At 40.8% G+C, this 19,705-nt stretch overlaps 2 protein-coding genes across 2 annotated transcripts; one reads left to right on the top strand and one right to left on the bottom strand.

The window, feature by feature from the left end:
- Positions 1–445: 445 nt before the first annotated feature.
- On the top strand, positions 446–18,333 carry METTL9 (methyltransferase 9, His-X-His N1(pi)-histidine). The gene is made up of 5 exons (XM_068206961.1): positions 446–901; positions 4,417–4,607; positions 6,816–7,025; positions 7,457–7,641; positions 17,605–18,333. The coding sequence occupies exons 1-5, from the start codon at positions 728–730 to the stop codon at positions 17,808–17,810; spliced, it is 966 nt and encodes a 321-aa protein (XP_068063062.1). The 5' UTR covers positions 446–727; the 3' UTR covers positions 17,811–18,333.
- IGSF6 (immunoglobulin superfamily member 6) lies at positions 10,747–16,970 on the bottom strand. The gene is made up of 6 exons (XM_068206962.1): positions 16,775–16,970; positions 14,836–15,183; positions 13,834–13,940; positions 12,751–12,804; positions 12,074–12,157; positions 10,747–10,930 (listed from the first exon to the last, which is right to left on the bottom strand). The coding sequence occupies exons 1-6, from the start codon at positions 16,839–16,841 to the stop codon at positions 10,892–10,894; spliced, it is 699 nt and encodes a 232-aa protein (XP_068063063.1). The 5' UTR covers positions 16,842–16,970; the 3' UTR covers positions 10,747–10,891.
- Positions 18,334–19,705: the final 1,372 nt, after the last annotated feature.

A 19,705-nucleotide genomic window follows, 5' to 3' on the forward strand; every position in this document is an offset into this window, starting at 1 on the left:
GCGGCCAGCGCCCCCCTGGCCAGGCCACGGCGGGCAGGAGCCAGCCCCGGGCCGCTCGCTGAGGGCGGCCAGCGCCCCCCTGGCCAGGCCACGGCGGGCAGGAGCCAGCCCCGGGCCGCTCGCCGAGGGCGGCCAGCGCCCCCCTGGCCAGGCCACGGCGGGCAGGAGCCAGCCCCGGGCCGCTCGCTGAGGGCGGCCAGCGCCCCCCTGGCCAGGCCACGGCGGGCAGGAGCCAGCCCCGGGCCGCTCGCCGGGGGCGGCCAGCGCCCCCCTGGCCAGGCCACGGCGGGCAGGAGCCAGCCCCGGGCCGCTCGCCGGGGGCGGCCAGCGCCTCCGGCCCGCGCCGCTCTGCGCACGCGCGGCTGACAGGGCGGCGCCGGGCACGTGCGCGAGCGCCGCCGAGGCGGCCGCCGCCCGCCCGCCGGCCCGGGGCGGGGACGAAGGAGGAGCCCGGCCGAGGGGCCCGGCCGAGCCGCCGCCAGCCCACCCTGCCCGGCCCCGCTCCGGTTCGAACGCAGCGCGGCCCCGCCCGGCCACTGGCGAGGGAGAGGGAGGGAGCGGGTGTGCGCGCCAGGCCCCGGCGTGTCGCAGCGAAGGCGTCCGGGCGGGCCCCGCTGCCGCGGCGGCGCGTTCCGCCCGGAGCGTGTGCGCGGGCCCCGAGCGGAGCCGCCGCTGCCATGGAGCGGGGGGCGGCGGCGGCGCGCGGGGCTGATCGCGCCCCTTCCCCATGAGACTGTGGCTGTGCTGGCTGGGCTGCTACACCCTGCTCCTGTGGGTGCTCAGGAGGACGATGTGGGCTGGCCCGGCCCGGTACCTGCGGAGCCCTTTATCCAGGTCCCTCTACGTGAATATGATGGGCAGCCACCGCCAGCCAGCCCCGGGCGCCAGGGAGAACCACCAGGTACAGCCCCGGCGGCGGCCGCGCTGCCCGCCCCTCCCTTGCCTTGCCCGTCGTGCCGGGCTGGGCGGCGGGGGCGGCACAGGGACCCCCCGCCCCCGGGGAGCTCCGCCGGGCAGGGGCGGGGGTCCGCCGGCGGGGATCGGCGGGAGGAGCGGGGACGCCGGTGCGGGCTGAGGGGGCAGCGGGCCGGGCAGCGCAGACAAAGAGAGGGAACCGCTCTGTCCTGCGGTGAGAAAGTTGCCGTGCTCCCTCCCTGCGGAACGCGGCGCCGAGCGCTCCCGGGGCTGCGGGCTCGGGGGGCGCCGCGGGGGGTGGCGGCGAGCCCGGCGGTGCCGGCGGGGGGAGCAGCGGCCGTCCCGGCACCCGCCGCGGGGCGGGTCGCGGCCAGAGCCGCTCCCGGCAGAGGGGCACCCCGGTTCTGGGTGTGCACCCCGGATTTTTCAATGCACACTCCCGGTGAGCGATGTGAGAGCGCTCCAGGGAAGTTTGCAGGTGGCGGTGACGGGGGTGGGTTTGTGATCACAGAGATGTTTGTAATTAGTACCCGTGCATCTAGAGGAAAACAAAAAAAAGTGGGAAACTGAGACTCCCACAGAGGCCTTGGAGCAGTAGGAGGTGGCAGACTAGGAATGAGGGGTTGCAATGTGATCCCACTGCGATTAAAGGTTAGTGCTGTGTTTGGGCAGTGTGGCCACATGGGTCGGTACCTTGTGGAGAACTTAGAGGCCATGCCCTTGCAATGCAGTGGTTGTGTGATAGATTTCCTCTGGAATGTGTTCAGATCCGCACTATGTTTTGGCGAAACGCTGCTGAAAATCTGACAGGAGTTAGAAGGGCTAATAAAAAGTCTTAGTGCAGAAGGAGGCTGGCAGCTTAATCTAGGTTAAATATGCAGAAGGGAGCTAACGAAGAAGATGTAGTATAAACACTTGAGGACTGCTGTACAAAGGAAGACCATAATTCTTCCTGCCGATCCGTTTCTGCAGCCTTCTTAGTGCTCTGGGTGGGCACGGACATCCAGAATCTTGTTGGAATTTAATGCTTGTGGTCTGCTGTTGGGAGCATTCAGGATATAAGTACAAAGAGAAGCAGAATTCAGGTTTACAGAAGAACTTCCTTCTGGTGAACAAAGAAAATCTGAAAGTCTTTTGTGTTGTTAAAAGCTGTAGTAGAAGGACAAGTCAGGGAAATGTGTTGTGGAGGTGCCTGTGTCATTCACAGGTAGATGGTCTGCAGTGGATAATCTCCATCTCTATTTTATTGGATCTAGATTTTAAATGTAGGTATTGATTGTTTGGTACATTTAGTAAGATTTATGGTTGCTGAGTTTGTGGGGTAAGCAAGGGTTGCATGTTCAGACTGCTGGTACTTTGACTCTCTGCGGTTTTACTGACTTAACTAGTTTTATGTAAATTATCTAAAAGAAGTTTTTCATCGTTTTACTAATATTAGGCAAGAGCTGCAATGTTTATAATATTTTATAACAAAGGTCTTAGCACAACAATCTGAAAATACATAAGAGATTGGCACACACTTTGACACATAACTAGTGGCCTTTCATATGTTGTATATGAAGGAAAACAAAAGCAGTTTCTGTTCTGAGGAAGTAATTCTGGAATTAAGCTGTTTTTCACCAATTTTTTAAATTTGAAATTTAGATTAGGGTTTTTGGGGGTTGTTTTTTTTTTTTTCCCTCTTATAATGTGCTAGAATTTCTGTTATTCAGCCGTGCTATATAGGTAGTTGTCAATAACCTTATTGGCAAGCTTAACCATGAGAGGTCATAGAATCATGGAATCATTGAGGTTGAAAAAGAGCTCCAAGATCAAGTCCAACCTTTTCCCAAATAGCACCATACCCACTAAACCATACTGAGAAGAAGAAATTGGAGATCTGTGAATAACATCTAATTTTTGGTTAGTTAGTTTGGTTTGTTAGTTGTCACCATCATCTTTCTGCCAGTGGTTATGTCAATATTTAGAAGTTTTAAAGACAAGAATTATAGTACTGTTGTTTTTCAGTGGAACTGCAGGTGAGAGTTCAGTGCAGAACCCCAAGGTGTATGAGCTCAGGTGTAGTCATGCTGCTTATGGAACAAAGCCTCTCTTTCCCAACCTTTGAAAAGGTTTTCTTCTGGGTTGAAACTGCCAACACATTGCAAAAGGCAAATCATCTGAGCCACGCCAAACCTGTTCAGTGGCGTGAGGCAGCAGCCTTGTGAGTGAACCTGGCACATCCCAGCCTGCTCCTCAGCTCCTAGGGATCATTTGCTTTTGCCACACTCTTGGAATTGGCTTCTGAATGAATGGACAAAGTGCACTAAAGTGCTGCTTTAGTGGTTTTGCAGGAGCCACTAAGGATTCCTTTTGGGAATCAGTGTTCTATGCTGATTTATTTAACAAGTGCTGAGCTGCAGTGAGAAGAGACCTAAACTGGTGAGTCAGCAGTTTTGGGGATCCCAGTGCCAGGCTCAGAATCTGTGTTTCAGAGGAAAGGATCACTCACTTGTTCCACCCACCAGTGTGTTTGAAAGTACAGCTGGGAGCCTGATTCTGCCAGAAATGCGCCCATTGTACAGGAGGTTTTCAAACCTCAGCAGGCACGTTTGCTGCTCAGCTGAGGGGCCTTCCCTTGCTGCCCTGGGCCAGTGTTTGATGGAGCCCCTGCTCATGAATCTGGCATAAGGAGATGATGAGCACCCTGGAGCACCCTGTGCTCCCCTCTGCTTGCTGGCACTGCTGCTGGGAAGCTGCAGGCACTGCAGTAAGAATCCTGTCCCATTCCAGTGGTGACTGCAAGTTCCACTGTGCTGAATGCTGTGTAAACCTGCCTCGAGTGAATGTTCCTCTCCCAACAAGGCAAACAAATGTGATGGGATCAGGATCTGAGCACATGAGTGTGAAATCTTTGGGGAGTTACCCCAGTTTCTGTCCTTCAATGGGCATTTTTTCCAAGGTTCTGCTAAAACACTACATCTCACTTTAGGATACTTAAAGCTCCCTATCTGCACAATGAACACATGCAATCCGATTAAGGAATGTTATTGCAAGACTTAAGGGGGAGGTGAGAGGGTGTTGGCTGCAGAGAATAATTCTTAATGGTAGAAAATGGACACAATGGCATTTTATGAGAAGGACTGGCTCTAACTCCATGTAAATGTAGGCAACTGAAAAATAATAGTGATGTTCTTCATTAGAAAGAAATTGAATTTTTTTTAATATAACTTTTGCATAGAGGACCTATGTTTGCTTTCTAGGGAATTTACCTTGTAGATATCTTCCAAGTACGGGGTAATAATTAAGACAAAAATTAAAAGCACTATTTCTTAGCAAGTAATCAGTCCTCACTTTGTTACAAATCTAAGTTAATTTAACCCTGAGGTTTGTTGGAAATTATGTAAGAAAAGCAAATTTTCATATTAATGGAAATTGGTAATGGTTTTGTATGTATTAATTTTGACTGCTTCTGGGTTTACATTGCTGAACTTCTTAAATGAACCTTTATCTCTTTTTTAGTGGTATGTCTGCAATACTGAACAGTTGTCTGAATCCCTTCAGCCCATTTTTGTCCAGAGTTACCTTGACCAAGGAACACAGATCTTCTTAAACAACAGCATTGAGAAGTCAGGCTGGCTGTTTATCCAGCTCTATCACTCTTTTGTATCCTCTATTTTTAGCCTTTTTATGTCTAGAACATCTATCAATGGGTAAGTGAAAAGTCGGTCTTGGGTAAGCTAAATACAGTTTGGATTTAGAGTTTTCAAGTGCTCAGCCCTACCCCTTGATCTGCCAGCTTTTCAAAATGTGCAGTTTCCCTTTGTGCTGTGTCAGAAGTGAAATGTCCTCCTGTGTGCATAATTCCCAGCCCTCTTAACTGGTGATCGCCATTTCCAGTGGGGGGACAGAGGGGGTAATTGCAATTAATACAAGGCAGTCAGAGGATTCTAAATGCATTTTATAACAATTGCTTGTGTTAATTTTCTTCTAAGAGCGTGTTCTCTGTGTCTCTTCCCTCAGCTTTCTCCCCCTCCCTCACCTTGCCCTTTCCCTACTGCCACATTTTGATATAGTTACTGTTGTGATTGTCCTGGTGGCTGTATCCAGACTGTTCAATATTGCACCTAAAACTCTTCCTAGTGGAGTGTGTTTGCCTGTCCATGGCAAATCATGGCACATTTCTGAACACTGCAGAGGTGGCCAAGTGCTGTGCCTGGTAACCAGATGTGGAATATTGTCCTTTCTCTTATTCTCTAAAGCAATTCCACCTCAATTTGTGTGTAAGCTGTGCTGGAACAGATAACTTCTGATGGAGTATGTTTGACTTATGAACCATCAGCAAAGCAGGAAAACATAAGTTGATAAAACAGCATTCTTCTATTCTTATTGCATCAGTTGCAGGGGAGTTTGTTCATGGGTGCTTTAGTATTTTTTTCAAACAAGGCAGGGCTCTTTTCTGCTCACCTTACCCCATTCAGACACGTTTAACAGATTATCAGCTTTGACCTTATGAAAAATGCATTTTGGTACATTTAGCCAATTTCTCCAGTATCCCCACCTCTGCACCTGCTACATACTTCTGCACAGTCTGATACAAAATAGGAGCTGTCTACTGGGGCTAGAAAAATAGTCTTTTTCCTTATTTTCTACTCAGATGACTTTATGAGCTTCCCTGTGGTGTTCTTAGTTATGTGTAGCTTTATATAAAGGTTCCTTTGGTCTCTTCTTCCTTTCTCTTCTATTTTTTTTCAAAGGCTCTTCAGGGCTTTGAATAACACCTCATAATGCTGTTAGGAATAATAGCTATGAGCCAATTATACAGTGTGGACTGACACATGTGTGCTGCAAGGGGGCTCTACTTAAATTGGATGTAGTCTGTTTATTTTTATACATTTGATATCCTGGTTAGTTTCTTCTCTATGACTTTATATACTCTGTCCTTTTTGTTTCTTTGGGTTTTAGTAGTCAGTCTTTCCTAGGCCAGCTCCTTTTCACATTTTTTATTTTTTGAGTCTTTTTGTCTCTGTTTACCTTTTTTCCTGTTTGGTTTTTTTTTTTCCTGTTGATTGTCTTTAAATTTAACCTGCTACCCAACAGGAGTTTAAAGAATAGTATTTATCTACCTGCAGTCTATTAGTGGCCAGTTCTTCTTCCTCTGCCTGTTCTTCTAACTGTTTCATCATTGAATTCTGCTATGACAGCTGAAACATGTCACTGTGTAGTCTTCAAACAGTTATGGGCGGGCATGGCATTGACTTGATCCATAAGGAATCCAACTGTCACCTCTACCCAATTCCTTAATGAGTTGTCTATTTTCTATTCCACAGCTTTTCATGTTGAATGCAGGATCTGCAGATAGCAGCAAAAGCCATTGTAACATAGAATTTAAAAAATCTCTTTTGCCCCTCCAGCAGCGTTACCCTCATGCTTTCTTTAAATCTGTTCCCTGTCTTCCCTCCTCGTTCCACATCCTATTCCTCATTCATTGTGCATACTTCTGTGTCTGCAGCCATTTTATTTCCTCTGTTATTTCATCCTATTGCTTTTGTTTTTAAGGTAGGTAGCAGAGATTGAAATCTGCAGATGTGACAAATAAGGTTCATTCTTTATCTTTCCTACTTTTGCTCTTCCCCTTCTTTTTTTTTTAATGCAATCATTTTCTTGAGCTGCACCCCATGAGCTCTTCCTTACCTAATCAAATTCCTTCTGGAGTCTTAACCACTGTAACTGCATGTGGCTCTGTGTTTGATCTCTTACAAGTGCAAGGCAAGTTGAACTGGATTTAAAATTTATCTGAGCAGTGACCTTGTCTACTATTATGTATGACTGGTTCCTGCCAAAGCACATTGTAAATTCCTTCACTGCCTGTCCTGTTAAAGTTTGTACAAAATCGGTCATTTCTTGTTTTTACATTTTAGGCTGCTTGGAAGGGGGTCAATGTTTGTGTTTTCCCCAGAACAGTTTCAAAGACTGCTTAAAATAAATCCTGAATGGAAATCCCACAGACTTCTTGATTTAGGGGCGGGAGATGGAGAAGTCACTAAAGTTATGAGTCCTCACTTTGAAGAAATCTATGCCACTGAATTGTCTGAAACTATGATATGGCAGCTTCAGAAGAAGAAATACAGGTATTGACTGAATAATTCCTACATCCTTTATATCAGGCATTACAGCAAGCAATCTATTTGTAATTTAATGAATATTAAGTATTTTCAGTCAATTGCTTTATTGTTTGATTGTTATGGAAAGGGTTAGCCTGTACAAAAGCAGAAAAACAAACACATGTGATGATCCCTCTTACCAGTGTTGGGTTTTGTCTCCTTTATTACCTGATGTTTATCAGGCAGTATAAAGGTTCATAGGGCTGGACATGCAGCCATGCTGATCATTGATTTAGTTTTCTTTTCCAAAAGACCAGAAGGAATCATGTCTGTCTCTTCTCTAAATGGTTGACCTTACCTGCACTATCAACACGTCCACGAGGAATTTTTCTCTTCAGTAGTTCTGTCTGAAATCAGCTTGTTTTTATTTAACAGATTGTATCTCTTTCCTTTCACAGGGTACTTGGTGTAAATGAATGGCAAAACACAGGATTTCAGTATGATGTTATCAGCTGTTTGAATTTGCTGGATCGCTGTGATCAACCACTGACTGTATTAAAAGATATTAGAAGTGTACTGGAGCCAACCAGAGGCAGAGTCATCCTAGCACTGGTTCTGCCATTTCACCCCTATGTGGAAAATGGTAAGTGCACAGATTAATAGCTGTTTAGGCAGGTAAAGAAAACATTCGTAGGATCTAATATCTCCAAATTAAATGTTTCATAAAAGACATGTTTGTATTCGATTTTTTACTAATAACTAGTAGAGGATATGTTCAGAAGTATGAAATCATAGGTAAATAGGGCACATGATGTAAGCTGTTTTGTTAACTCCACAGAATACGTTGTTGACACTAACAAAAAGCTCAAATATTGAAGTCACACATCCTGTTTTGCAAGTTACCATATTTCAGCTGTGTTGGAGGAGCAACTTGGGAAAACTGGTCCCTGATTAGGGCCTTTGACCCAGAGGTGATCCCAGCTGTCTCTAGTGACTAGTTGAGCAAAACCACCAGAACTGTCTAATGCTGAATAGAGCCATTCAGGTCAAGCTGTTTCAAGTGTTCCAGATGAATCCCACCTAAAAATCCATAGAAAGATAACTTTCACCTTCAACATGAGGTCTCAAAGTAAAATATGGACCCCTACAAATACAAAGTATCAACCACTATTAATATTGTATGAATTTACAGTGTACTAGTAACAGGAATAAAAAAAGTAAAATTCAGTGCCAAAACTCAATTATTTACCCTACTTGGATTTTAAAGAAATATATGAGAGATTTTTCAGATGAATCTGTGCTTATGACTGAACTTCTAAAGACACTAGAAAGACACACTTTTTACATGCCTGTGATTGTGGGTTGAGGTTGAAGCACCTTGAAGGTGGTTTGAATTCCAGGAGGCTGATGTTCATCACTCATTGTTCTGCTTCTCCTTGAGTGTTAAGACTTGTCTGTGGAAAGGCATGGATGCCCAGAAAATACAGAACTAATCATGTTCTGGCAATCACAAATACATCAAACTGAATCTGGTTTTCTCTTTCACCATGCTAGTGGTGTTTTGATGGGAAAAGAGAAAAAAAGTATAAGAAGTAATGCCATCAGGTGAAGAATTACTTATAATACAGTATTTGAGCTTGTAATTTTGTAACTGTTTTGAAAAGTAGTGTGTCTTAAATTAGATTTGGTGTTTGACTTAGGCATCTGTAAAGTATTTCAAGCATATTTGGTTACAACTTGTTGTTCCTATAATGTGGAACAATATGGCTTCCCCTTGTAGAAATCCTTTGCCACTATTTGCCACAATTATGAATATGGACCCATATAAACTGTTAACAGTGCAGGTTAGCACACACAAAGTTACAGCTTTCCCACTAAAGATCAGTTTAACCGTGGGCTAAAGAAACAGACAATTTCTGCCAGACTGTCTTCATGATGCAAAAACCATTTTAGAATTTCAGTGTTTTCATTCAGCTGTTCTACATGATGCATTTTAAAAATAGATATGTACATATGTTTTATATATAACAAAATTATACTTGGAACATTCAAAGAGGAGAACATTCCACAGCTCAAATAACTTCTTGTAGCAGCTCATTAAAACCAGCTTGGACCCATGTAGTGAAAGTTTTTAATTTTGTAGAGGGAGACCAAATGGAAAAGCGTTGGGGCAGGTAAGGTATTTGATCCAGTGATAGATCCATAGATTGAAGTGGAGAAATCATTTTAATCAAAATGAGATATAGGGGTTATGACATGCAGTATAATGGGATGGTAATGGTGGAAGCTGTTTCTGTGAATAACATAAAACTGCTCTAAGAGAACAAAGCAAGGTGGAGAAGAAATTAAAATACAGATCTGTGCTCACTGTTTGTGGAATGACAGTGACACCTAGAGTCCAGAGGAGCTCAGTCATAAATTCTCTCTGGGGCTTTTCAATTTTATTTCAACATGCAGTTTCAACCAGGAATATTTCAATATTTCAGTTTATTTCAACCAGGAATGCAGTTACTGCAGGTGTCTAAATTTGGCAAGAGAGCCTGATGATTCATCAGGTATTAGACCAGTCACTAAGAACAAGTGTTACCACAACTTCATTTTTAATAGATGTCTCAGAGAGTCATATAAGAATCCTTTGTATTTTCTAATACAGACAGGAAAAGTCATTATTGGGTAATACATGACTGTACTTCTCTAAAATAAAAATGTCATGCCATACTTCAGAAGTAGTGAACACTGGGAGCCTGGGAGTGTGAAATTTCCTTGTTGAACATGTTAATATCCTTGTAATGGATTGACAGGGATGAGAAGGCAAAGGTGTGTATTCTGTTCTCCTGAAATACTATTAAGTGAGCTGGAAACACAATAGTGTGTAAGATGGACCCTGGCTTTGTCTCAGTTTTCAGTTCTCATCTTGCAGAAGTGAGAAATGCCACTTCATTTGTTAAACAAAACCTTGTTTTATTTAAATTATGATAAAAGATGCAGCTGTTCTTTAGAAGGGAAAATGCCTGGTACCAACAGGTACCTTGTAAAAGTGCTGATTTTACAGATTGGCTAACTGCTAGTAACTGCTGAAAAAGGCACTTTAAAAAAGTATACTGCCTTTTACTGGATAGTGTAGTTCTTTTTTGTGCTTGTATCCATGTCGAAAAGGTTTGTAAAGGCAAAACATGGTGCTCCAGGTATTCCTGACTTAGAATGGTGGGACTGGGAGATGGGGGTTGTCAGCCTAGCAGGTGAATTTTAGTATTGGAGGAGCAATGTTTTCACAATAACAATTACTTTCCTAAATAGGTTTGGAAGATGCTCCCATCCGAAATGAGCTTTGCCAGGATAGTGTGTATGTTTATATTGTCAGTTTTTTCTGCTTGCTTGTCTAATACACAGGTTTTTCTCTGTTTAAGCTGTTCTAAGGCTCATTTACTGTTGGACTGTAAATGTTACATCAATAACTAACCCATTAACATGAGAAAATCCAGAGTTTCACCCATGAAATGAGTTTATTTTCTGTTACTGTCAATAGTCAAACATTTTTCACGTCCTGTTTTGTGTAACAGGAATACATAAAAGTTTATGTAAAGAGAAAAAAAAAAGATAGAATTAAATCTAAACTAAAAAAGGAAACTTTCATGAAGCATCAGCAGTTATCTTACAAAGATGAAGTCTTCCCAGGGTTCTTGGAAACGGAAAATGGAATATGGAACACAGATGTAAGGTACAATGCACTTGGTTCTGGTGATCTGTTTAGAATATACCCCCAAAGAACACAGTCCTGCAAGGTTTTCTCCTCTTCCTTTAAAGCAAAGGAAGTCTGTGAAGAAGCTTAACTTCCTCACCTGCTCCTTTGCATGCAGGAGAACTGTTGAACAAATCTGAAGTGCTGCACGTGCTCATCTGTTCTGATAAACAGTGTCATCTTCCAAATCATCCTAGGGGAAGAAGTGTTTTGTTACTGAGGTGATTTTTTTTTAAATAAAGGCAGAATTTCTTTTTTGAGGCAAACTCCATTCCTTTAGTGTTTCAGTAAAATCCTTTCTCCCCTCTAATCCAGTTGTTTTTGTCCATGTGGTATCTGCAGTCTTCAGAACATGTTTCTTATCCTGTTGGCTTTTCCTAAGCTCCAGGGAGCGCAGGGCAGTAAAACATAGCCCATATTTTCATATCTGATGGTCAAACCAAGGACTAGGTCATGTCAGCAGGGACTGGAAGGCTTTAAAGAGGTAATTATAGAGGAAAATGATTGGAGCTGTATGGAAATAAATGAAGTGAAATGTATCTAGGAGAAGTGTTTGACTTTGGTCTGTGTGTCATTTGGTTCCGCCTTGCATCTCTGAATTATCTCTGTGCTCAGAATAGGAAAGAATTAACATTGTTTCTCAAGAGAAGCAAGATTTTGGAAGCAAGATTTTGAAGCAATTTTCTTTGCTTGCAAATATGTGTAATTTCTAAAGTTGTGTGAGTTGGTTTTGTTTTTTTTTTTTTTTAATAATTTACATGGCACATGTAAAATTATTGTCATATAAGACTTAATGGCATAAATTTAGAATGATTAAATAAGTTGTGTGGCTTTACCAGTAATGTTGAATATTTAATTTAGGCTCAGTGTGTTGGAGGAAGGGAAATACTTTTAAATATATTACAGAGCTTTTATAATAGTTTTGTTATGTTTCTGTCCCTTACGCTGGGTTAATGGAGCAAGAAGAGCTGAAAAAGCAATACTTTTAAACATAACCTCTTAATAGCTCCATGCATTTTACCAAACAGTACAGAACCAGACCTCTTCTTGGCAAAGTACAAATTTATGGCAGTTCTAATTTTAAATGTACAAGCATACATTTAAAAAGGGATGTGTGTATGTGTGTCTATGTACACACACATGTATAAATATATATATGTAATTGTATGCATATGGCCATTTAGAATGCTTTATAATGTCCTTCAGTATTCTGTCATTCAGAATACTTTTTTTTACATCTCTATCAACTTTAAAGGAAATAGCTACAGTAAACTCCTAAAACCCTCTGGTTTCCCTTTTTCCCCATAAATTTAGGTATTGGTGGGTGGATACTCACAGGCTGTTGCCAGTGTTGAGCATATCTCTGCTTTTGAAGTTCTTGAGCAATTGCTTGAAAAATTTTTCGGCCGCTATTTATTTTCTGCAAATAATTTAAAATGTTTTGGTTCAGTGCAACATTTTAAGTTGGAGGAAACATATTTTTCTAACTTTTCTAATTTGGGTTTTTTACCGGGATATATCTTTGGGAATATTACTAAATAGTATTTTCAAAACATGCAGTTTGGCAAGCAGAAGGGTTTTAAATTACATTATTATTGCATTACTTAACATATACACCTTCTTTAATGGCTCCTTAAATGCATGGCTTCTGATTTTTATACAAGGATACATAGTGATGGAGGTTGTTGTTGATTAATAGCAAAACCTGTTATTGTCAGAAGTTTGAACAAAATTTACATAAACCTAAAGAAACAGTGTGTTAGAGATGGCTTTTACAGAGATTAACTTTACCATGCATCCAGTGTGTTAAAAATAAATTACCTGATTTGTTAAAATTAGTTAAATATAAATTGAAAACTAATTTTGTACAAATCTAAAGTAAAGCCTTAGCAGCTCAGAATGTCTCTTTAATGGAATCATCAACTAATCACAAATTTGATGCCAAACATACTTCAGAAAGACAAGAAGAAGCAGCTCTGAATCACAGACAAAGTAAATAACATGGTAACATACACAGTTCTCTGTTGTTTGGTCTTTCCCACTTTTCTTTAGCAGCTTTGGTTTTAACTGGAGGGAAGAAAAATAAATGAAAAAGCAATTAAAATACAACATGAGAAGTTGGCAGAGTAGTTAAAATTGTTGCCCTTTTGCAGTGTCAGTTTGTACGTAAGTGTTTCACTAGCATGTACCATTGGAAAAATCAGAGAGGTTTTCACATGTGTGCAGCCTTTTTCAGCTTCTGGTAGTAGATACTGCCAGTGTTTTTGCTTTGAGCACAGTGGGACCTGCTTGAAACACTACTTAATTCTCAAAAATAAACCAGTGGCATCACAGATCCAGTTTTTCCCCTGAAGAAGGCTTGTTTATTTTTTCCCACTGTACTCTTCACTCTGTACCTTCACTTCTAAAGAAAAAAATGAAAAAGCCAGTCCTGTCTTTATGCTTAGACAATAGTCACTACAGGAAAGAGTCATTTTACCATATCATACCAGTAAGAACTGTGAAGTCCTGATTCTCCTGTCAGATTCTAATTATCATGTAAAGATTCCTGTTGCAGTTCTGTTTGTTTTTATCTAAACACAAATTTTGTTTTAGATTAAAAAAAAAAACAATAATTACATAACTTTTAACCTTGTGCAATTTAATGGGTTTATTTCTGTAAGCATAAAACTTCTTCCAAGTCTCTGATACTTTTAAATTTTACCAAAGTCTCTCTTCTGTACATATATGAAGAGATTCAGTAGACAAGTGAGGTCAGTCTGCAGTAACTTTACTGCAGCTCATAAATATTTTGATGTGAATTTATATTACTTTACTTTTACTGGAAATTTATACTCTCAGGATAATTTTAACTTCAGAATACCTTTTATTTTAGACACTTTACTGAAAAAAGAAAATGTGGTTGCTGTTGAGAGTCCAGGTACATGCAGCACAGGAGTTCACAGATGTGTGTGTGCAGCACATGGACTTCAGCCAACCTCCTCTTTAAAACATAACCATAATAGTTATGAAATGTAGAAATGTGTTTTTGTTCCCCTTATAAAAACTGCACCAATTTACAAAATGAACAAAACCAGAAAATCACTCTGAGCCTACCTTGTAGACCACAAAGGAAGTGAACACAGCAGAGCTGTACAGGAACAGTAAGGACGAGGTGATGATCATGGAGATGAGTTTTCCTTTGCTGAGCTGCTTCCCTGATCCTTTATTAAAAAGAAGTGTTAGAATAAAGGGCAGTTCTGATTAACTTATTTTTTTTAAGACTCTGCATGTCAGTTCCCTTTCTCTGAGGAATTAAAAAACCATATACCATCAATATTTTTCTGGGTAATTTTCAGTCTAAATTCCTTAGTGAGATCATTTTCCTTTTGTTCGCTCATACGTTTGCAAGGGCAGCAGAGACCTGTTCGTTTTGATTACAAACCTCTCCTTTAGGGATAGAGAGAGAATGGCATCCAGTGTTCTGCTCCTGTAAAGGTATATCTGAATAAAGCTCATAGACTTCTGTTCAGAAATGGAATTAGAGGAAGGAAGGAATATAAAGAAAGTAATAACCCAGCTGACTGTTTCTGGGTTTTTTTTTCTTTTTCTGTCTTAGGCATGTAAAACAAGTGTAGTTATTGAAGTTTCATCACTTTCTTAACTAGAGGCAAGTGATACAAAGGTTTGGAGCACTTTTCTCAGGCTGGCAGTGTGAATCCCCAGGTCTGAGGCCCTGCACTCTCTTGCAACTTCTACTAAGTTTTGGTTTCTCTACTTCCCATTTTCTTGTTGATACTTCTTTCTGACAGCCACAAAATTCTTTCTGTAAGAGGATGTAGAGTGCGGTTAGACATCATAAGTGTTAAACTTCTTTTGTAGAATTCTAGAGTCCTCTTCATCGTATGACAGCCTAATTAGCAAACAAGGTTGAGATGCTTATTTGTGGAATCCCTCTGGTTTTACTAATAACATCTTAATATAGCCATACTACTCCTAATGGGTTTGTTGGTATTTCCGTCTTAAATGTCATTCTTGAAAGCATAAACAAACAGAGTATATAGAAAAGATAATTTATTTCTTCTAAGATGCTTCATTAAGAAGGAATAATCAACTGACCTGTTACTGTTAGTACTGTTCCATCTCCTGTTTGTTTAGAAAGGGGTGAATCTGAGTCTGAAAATGCTATTCCACAGATATAAACAGCGCTGTCATCTACAGTCAGATTTTTTATCTGAAGTAAGATGTTACTGTTTGATGAATGTACTTTGTACTTCTGATGATCTGTGCATCCAGGAGTACACAACGTCTGATGTGTATTAGTTAAAAAGCGAAACCACAGAACTTCAGGTGGGGATGAGGAGCATCCAGAGGCAGAGAAAGTGCACGTTAGGGACACGTTCATGGAGGAGTCAGCTTGCTGAAACCTGGGCTGTGTTACAGTGACTTGGCAGTGACCTGCAACACCTGTTGGGAAGGAACAGTTGGTGATGTGAGGGACAGCTAAAAAGCCAGGAACAGTCTAAAAAGAAAAAAACAACTACTTTTGGTTCATTCAGGGTAGGAGGAAAGGACAAAACCAACTGTTTCAAACTTGAAATTATTAAGGTTGTTTTCAGCGAACTTTGTTTTTAGATAATTCCTACAGCTTGCACATGTGCTCATTTAACACCTTTATCTACAAGGTAATGTGCTTGGCTTTCTATTTTTTGACAAAATAGAGAAGACTGATAGATCTGAAGCAATGTGAATGTTTCCTTTGGCACTGGAGAAGACCAGAAGAATACTTTGTGCAGTTTCTAGCCCGAGATTTACTGCTGCATGTTTGTGAGGGTACTGGCCAGCGGGGGTGGGTGTTGTGTGACCTAAGTGCAGTTGCTCAGTGGAGCAGTTCTGCAGGGCTTTCTCTCTCCTCCACTGTTCCTGGTCTGAGTCAAGCCAGACAAGCTGAAGGTAGGCAGTGGAAATGTCATAAATCAAGACATTTATAATTTAGCAACTTCATAACATTGATTAGAATTCACAGTAGTTCCTAGATATTCCTCCACTTCATCACATATATTGACTCTGGGTTTCTAAGAATAATAGTGCTTGTTAGTCCTGACATTTAAAAATGTGTGCAGAGAAAACAAGAAGGTTAATCAGAGAAGAGCATTCTAATTAAGGAACTAAAATGTGGGGTTTAATATGACTAGTCTGGAAGATTTTTTTATGTCCTTATTGAAATCCATGTGAATTCTGTGTTAATATATTTAATTTTATTCAAATAAATAGTGTAGTTATTTAAACTATAGCATTGAGGTTATTGCAGTGAGAATAAAGGTAGTATCTAAATAGCATCCTTTTCTGCTTGCCAGAAAATAACAAACTAGAAGATAAATAAACTGAAATCTCTTTGTGTACTGCTGATACACAATTTGTAAACCTGTCCATGGTGAACAATTAGCATTGTTCCTTCACCATTTTTCTCACTAAATCCAATCAGATTCAGTGACTGTGACTTCCACAGGAATAAAGTGAAACTGATTCTATGTCAGGTCCATATCAGAGCATTCCACAGCAGCTACAGCAATCTGAAGATTGTAAGTTGTGGGTGTACTTGCAGCCTGTGTGATGAAAGGCAGTAGCTTGTGCTCCTGCCGCTGTTGCCCTTCTCTTTTCCTCCTTATCCACAGGCTCTGGTGTCCTTGCAGAGCACAACTCCATGGCCTCAGGTCATATAGGTGCTGCCTGCTGAACTTCCCAAGCCCTCCACCCAAACAAACACAGTTGCTCTGAAACCAGGCTGCTGCTGGAGTGTTCCAAGCAGGGAAGTGCAGCAGGATTTGACCCAGAAATCACAGGTTACAGCAGCATTTTAGATTTTTGAAGAAAAAAGCATTTGCTAGCAGTTGTGTACTTTGGAAGTTATATGATGATAGCAGAAATTAACCTGATTTTCAGTAAAACTTTTCATTGCTTTTCTTACATAGCTGTGTTGCAAATCATAACCACAAAATTCTCAGTCTTGTTTAACTGCTGTTAAGTGAGAAAATGTAAGAAATTTTTTAAGTCTTACCAGCACCATACAGGATCCAGTCAAACACCAGCATTAGCACATGTTTTAATTTGTTGAAAGATGCCATGTCTTGTATCTCTGTGGAAATGAATCTTCTTGAAGGAAGAGGAACTTAGGAAATGTTTGGATTCACGGAACTGTCTTAATCACAAGATGTAGAACTTCCTGTCTAGAAGGGTGTTTACTACTGCATTTAGCAAACTGGTTAAAGGTACAGACCACACCAGAAAGCTTCTGTTTGTTGTGGATGACATCACTTGGAAAATGAGTGAAGAACTTTATATTTTGGATTCCTGAGAGTTGTACCTATAACCCTTCAGATTATTTCATAGGATATTACAAATAACAAGACATTTTCCAGCATGCTACTGAATCATCTTAATTTTATATGACCCTAAGCAGCCTTTAGCAGATCAGCTGGTAGGTGGCCACTGAAAGCACAAAGTAGCCATCCACTGTATTGTGGGTGATCTGCTGGTGAAAGCTTCACAGCAAATCATAGTTTTCAACTTGCTGACTTTAATTACTGTAATTACCTGTGTGCCTGTCTGCTGGACACCAGCCTCTAATGAATATAAGTAATAGCAGTTACCTTTTAGCCATTCCTGGCACTTCTAGTTAAAAATGTAACAAAAGATAACCTTAAAGAAGCTGCTTTGAACAGCAGGGATAAACTGGAACTGATCTTGCAACAGGTCTGCAAGTGGTGTGGCAACCTCCTGTTTGGAGTGGAATGGAACATAATTAGTGTAATTATGTTTTCTGTAGGAAAATGCAGCACACAATAAAGTTTTCTTTATAATTGAAACAAAGCTGTTCTGTTTTCTCAGTAGGTGGCAAGTGGGAAAAGCCCTCAGAAGTTTTGGAAATCAAAGGGCACACTTGGGAAGAACAGGTGAACAGCCTACCAGAAGTTTTCAGTAAAGCTGGTTTTGCCATCGAGGCTTTCACCAGACTGCCCTACCTCTGTGAAGGTGACATGTACAATGACTACTACGTGCTGGATGATGCTGTCTTTGTCCTCAAGCCAGTGTAAGCCTGTGTGAAGTAAAGCTCCACAGTCTAACCCAAGAAGCAGCCTCTGAAAGAGGATTTTGAATTATGGTTACTTAAAGGGAGGGAATTTTGGGATTGCCATGCTAAATAAATACCATGTAAGAAATTTAAAGGCCAAAATAATAATGTATTTCTTGTAGTGTGATTGGGGTGGGGGGGGAAGGTTGTTTTTTAAATGGACTCCTCAGCTGAGTATTTCTTTTTTACCAGCTCTTAAACCAACATTGCATTCTGCAATCCAGCAGCAATGGGAGATATTTTTTATACTTATCTGCAATATGGATCATATCCAAACAAAAGCAATAGTCTTTATAATGGTGAAACTGATACAGTGTGAACTGTTGTGAAAGAAATCAAGCAAAATCTGGCAATAAAGTTATCCATTCAGTTCAAGCCTTGTTGAATAAAACTGTTGAAATGGATAATCTTCCATTATAAGTTACTTTCTCTCTTACTGTCATTTTTCACGTTTTTAATCATGCTAATAAACTTTTTTGAGATGACTTTTGCATTAACTTTTGTGTTCATTTTTGTAACCATAGCCATGCTTGTCTGCAGCAGCTGCTCTTTGTGTTGAGAATCAAGCTTTCAGTAGCAGCACAACCTTGCATTTATTTAAACAGCATTTAATTATTGTTTAATGGGATTACAGTGCACAAAAAATGTATCACTTTTGGTTGGGTTCCCTTCATGTTCTTACCTGTCAGAGCCTCATGATTCCTCATTGCTTTCGCATTTGCCATTTTCCAGCTAAAGGGGTTACAGTAGAACTTGTCAAAACTGCACTTTAAACTGATGGCTTTAAAAACAAACCCTCTAAGCAAGTTGTTGCCAAATGTTTTCAGCTTTAAAAAGTTGCAGGTGGTTTCTTGCAAATTTTTTGAGTAAAACTGCCTGTGAGGATTAGGCTGTACGGGCTTGAGATGTTTTCCTTTCTTCAAGAGCACTAAATAAATGCTATTTATTTTAACATATCTTGTTTTAAAAAACTGTTTAAGTGGATAATTTCTGGTAGTTGGGATATGACTTCTCTTTAAAACAAAAGACATCTTAAGTAGTACAGACCTGGCAGGTGTATGTCATGCAGTGCTTGGGTTGCAAGTGTTAGAGAGCAGAGAAACCTTAGGTAAGTAAAGTAAGAACTGACTTCTGTTGCTTTTGAAGTTTAAAAAAGTTGTCTGTTGTGGGGGTTTTTTTGTAGTTTTTATAATTAATGGTGATTTTATGCCAGGTCGGATGCTTAACATGTCATTTTAGGTTTACCTCAAACTGATGGTTAATGATTTCTCCTGCCAATTTATTAGCTTTTTGTTGTCAGTCATCTTTGTGGAATAGTATTCTGTAGTATGGGGCAAGGAATGCTGGAATTTCAAATTACTTCTCAACAGTAATTTAGACTTGGTGTTATTCTCATCTCAGAATGTGCTGTTGCATTTTGGCATGTAGTGCAATCAGATTTGTCTGTTGGGAAAATGAACTATGTATGCTCTGGAGTGAATCCATTAATTTATCTTCTGCTACCTTCATATTGTACTCATCCAGTAGTGGGAAAATGTTTTTTAATATGTCATTAATTTAGGTTAAGGTAGCAAATATGTAGTAAGACAAACTTCTTCAAAGGTATTTAGGTGATTTAATCCCACATGTTAAAAATCACACAAGAGACTGCATTTCATGTCTCATCTTTTAGTCCTGTCACTGAGGATTTCAGTTTGTAATGGCTTTGAGAGGTTTGGGAACAGAAGGTGCAATGTAAACAATAGGGATTTTTTTCCTTTCTTATGATTTTCTACTTTGCTCACTCTATTTAACCAAGTATTCTTACACTTGAGATGAGGAATTAAAACATGACCAATAATGAAGAAAATCTTTCTA

The sequence above is a fragment of the Anomalospiza imberbis genome, chromosome 16, assembly GCF_031753505.1.
Source record: "Anomalospiza imberbis isolate Cuckoo-Finch-1a 21T00152 chromosome 16, ASM3175350v1, whole genome shotgun sequence".
Taxonomy (NCBI): domain Eukaryota; kingdom Metazoa; phylum Chordata; class Aves; order Passeriformes; family Viduidae; genus Anomalospiza; species Anomalospiza imberbis.

Bases quoted from the DNA above. Each gene is read 5' to 3' on its own strand.
- METTL9 (XM_068206961.1), top strand. From the start codon at position 728: ATGAGACTGTGGCTGTGCTGGCTGGGCTGCTACACCCTGCTCCTGTGG. The intron at 902-4,416 runs GTACAGCCCCGG...TCTCTTTTTTAG, and splicing joins GCGCCAGGGAGAACCACCAG to TGGTATGTCTGCAATACTGA. The intron at 7,026-7,456 runs GTATTGACTGAA...TTCCTTTCACAG, and splicing joins CTTCAGAAGAAGAAATACAG to GGTACTTGGTGTAAATGAAT.
- IGSF6 (XM_068206962.1), bottom strand. From the start codon at position 16,841: ATGGCATCTTTCAACAAATTAAAACATGTGCTAATGCTGGTGTTTGAC. The intron at 12,158-12,750 runs GTATGTTACCAT...AATTATTTGCAG, and splicing joins ACCAAACAACAGAGAACTGT to AAAATAAATAGCGGCCGAAA. The intron at 10,931-12,073 runs GTGAGTATCCAC...TTCTTCCCCTAG, and splicing joins CTCAACACTGGCAACAGCCT to GATGATTTGGAAGATGACAC.